At 38.1% G+C, this 3122-nt stretch overlaps 1 protein-coding gene across 1 annotated transcript; it reads left to right on the top strand.

Moving 5' to 3' along the window:
* The first annotated feature begins 674 nt into the window (after positions 1–674).
* LOC107909618 (protein JINGUBANG) lies at positions 675–2305 on the top strand. The gene is made up of 2 exons (XM_041088957.1): positions 675–831; positions 910–2305. Exon 2 carries the CDS (start codon positions 922–924, stop codon positions 2161–2163), a length of 1242 nt encoding a protein of 413 aa, XP_040944891.1. The 5' UTR covers positions 675–831; positions 910–921; the 3' UTR covers positions 2164–2305.
* Positions 2306–3122: the final 817 nt, after the last annotated feature.

Raw genomic sequence — 3122 nt, 5'->3', positions numbered from 1 at the left:
AATATAAATATTTTTTTCTCAACCAAATTTAAAATGTTATTGAAGTAAATTAATTTGTTAGTGGATAGAGTCAGAGTTTACAATTATCCTATAAAAATATATAAAATATTAAAAAATATCAATTTTTACAGCCTCAACCTCGAAAGAATGGAGCTGAGTCTAACCAAAAGGTTATAAATACTTGATTGAAGCGAATGAAACCTATGAATTGAACAAATTCCATGCAAATGGCTCATGAAAAACTCCTAAATGTCCATCCTAAGAAGCCTAGCTTATACTCAGAATACCCAGGAAGAAGAAGAAGAAGCCTGACTTATAAAACTGTGTATGGACGTGAGAATCCAGTCCACTTAAATTAAAACAGACTGTGCAACTGGACCCATCAAGATGAGAACATCCAAGATCCTAAAACCTTATCTAGAAATCTCCTTTTAAAAAAACACATCCCAATAGAAGACGAGGGCGTACATCAGCAGTGGTTAGAGCACACACACTTACAAACATGGGTTAAATGCATGATATATATTACTTCAATGGTGGAACCCAATGAGCTTAATTTCTGGTCCCTCGAATGGCATGACAATTCATGTGAGCTGCTCCTAACAACCGATAACTAAAGAAAAGAGTATTAAATTCCAAAACTTGAATTCTAACTATTTAATGGAAGCATCTGGTTCTTTCTCAATAACAGGGCAAAAAGATTGCGCATTGCTCTCATATTACTTACTCATCTTCATGCCTACTTCTCCCTACCCCAAGCATATACCTCGCTGGCTCGCTCTCTTTTTGTCTTTCTGCTGCCATGTTTTGCATAATAAGCCTACCATCATGGTGATGCATCTATGAAGATGTTGACATACTAACCACCCTCATCATATAAGCTTATTAACTGTTCCTTGTTTTGTTCAGCTTTGATGATTTATGGGGATTCTTCCATGTCACTTGTCTTGCCACAGAAACGACGAATCTCAGTCTGGCTCCTATCATCTTCATTCGGAATCATCAACCCCTTCCATCTCCTCTCAACCAAGTTTACCATCGGTTCCTTCCCTTGCTTCAACATCTCACCGACATGATGAAAAGACCCCAGCCATCCATCATAAGTGCATAGCCACCCTTAAAAACCACTCCTATGTCTTCACCCTCGCTCTTGCCGGGAAGGTCCTATACGATGGCTCTTCAAACGGTGAGATACGAGCATGGAGGCTGGATTCTTCCGAGCATGGTGATCGAACTGATAACATTGTGGTGGCTACTAGCAACAGTGCAGTTAAGTCTCTGGTGGTTTTAGGAGATAAGCTTATCAGTGCCCACCAAGATAACAAAATCCGTGTATGGAAAATTCATAACCACGAACATCACAAGTATAAATGTTTAGCTACTCTCCCAACGTTGAACGATCGTTTCCTGAGATGCTTCTCGGAAAAGAATTACGTGCAGGTCCGGCGTCACAAGAAATGCACATGGATACATCACGTTGATACAGTATCTGCTCTGGCAATATCAACAGATTGTTCTCTCCTTTACTCTGCCTCGTGGGATCGGACATTCAAAATCTGGCGGACATCGGATTTCAAGTGTTTGGAATCAGTGCAAAACGCGCATGATGATGCCATTAATGCCATAGTATTGTCTAGAGATGGATTTGTTCATACAGGTTCAGCAGACAAGAGGATTAAGGTATGGAAGAAGCATGCAAGTAAAAACAACCATTCCCTGGTCTTAACACTGGAGAAACACAAATCAGCTGTTAATGCTTTGGCTCTTAGTAACGATGGGACCGTACTTTATTCCGGTGCATGCGACAGATCGATTCTGGTTTGGGAAAGAGAAAGCGAGGGAGGCGACGGTGAGTGGCGGATGGTGTTGTTGGGTGCACTTAGAGGTCACACCAAGGCAATCTTGTGCTTGGCGGTTGTGACGGATTTGATATGCAGCGGATCAGCAGATAAAACAATGAGGATTTGGAGGAGAGGAATCGACAAAAGCTATTGTTGCTTGGCAGTTTTGGAAGGGCACACAAGGCCAGTTAAATGCTTGACATGTAATACAAATACTGAAGAAGAAGAAGAAGGTGCTTCTGAAACTATTACTTATATGGTTTGCAGTGGGAGTTTGGACTATGATATTAAGGTGTGGCAAGTTTCAGCTTCAGTTTTATGATATTCATCTTTCAGTTTCCCTTTTGTTTGTGATGTACATAAGCGTATATAAGATTCAATAGCTTTTAACAAAATTAGAAATTGAATTGTATATATAAGTATCGATATTAATTATATATGACTGAAATATGTTGTGTTGGGAATTTGATCTCCGACGAGTTTATGTATCTGGAAATAGAAACTTCAATATGCTTAACCAACATTTTCAATCATACAAGGAAAGTCTAATCAAGAATTGTTCATTGAAAAGCACTGATGTTGAAAATTGCTGTTCCAAGTGTTTCAACTTTTTTCAGCATCGTAGTATGACAGGAGACCTAACAGCATTAAAAACTTCATAGGGCTTCCAAAATCTGACCTTCCCTGACATCTTTTAGGGTAATGAACTAATGCATATACTTAACCTCTCATTGAACTTCCTGCAAGGGATGGCGAAGGTCAACGTTTAGCTGTTTAAAACAATTTCAATTTCTCTCATATAAGGTTTGGTCAAACAAAGGCAAAAACTAGTTCATAAATCCTCGCAGATCAACCCCAATATGCATGTTGTGCTACTAAACTGTTCCCAATGCATAGGACAAAAAAGAAAAAGGAAATGACATGATCGATTCCATTACTGAACATCCAATATTGGCCATGTCATTGAGTAGTTTATGAAATGATAGGATCGTATATCAAAGCATCAAATCTTGATTGATTGGCTTATTATGCATGGGGCATTAAACAACACCTTAAGTTATTCAATAAAAAAAAGCAGTAATAATTAAATGTCATGAGATAAACAACACTCATCTGATTAATTTCTATGTTGTGCCTACATATGTTGGAAATGATTTCAGGGAAATTTTTTTATTTTTATGATTTTGGACGGATGTTGGAAATGATCCTAGACATATCTGGAGGGCTACAAAAGTCATACAAAAGGAATTTAGATCATTTTTTTAATACAGTAAAAGGAAA

This window comes from Gossypium hirsutum, chromosome D02, assembly GCF_007990345.1.
Source record: "Gossypium hirsutum isolate 1008001.06 chromosome D02, Gossypium_hirsutum_v2.1, whole genome shotgun sequence".
Lineage (NCBI taxonomy): Eukaryota > Viridiplantae > Streptophyta > Magnoliopsida > Malvales > Malvaceae > Gossypium > Gossypium hirsutum.
Note: the sequence above shows the minus strand (reverse complement) of the source record. Positions and strands in the feature narration are given on the sequence as shown.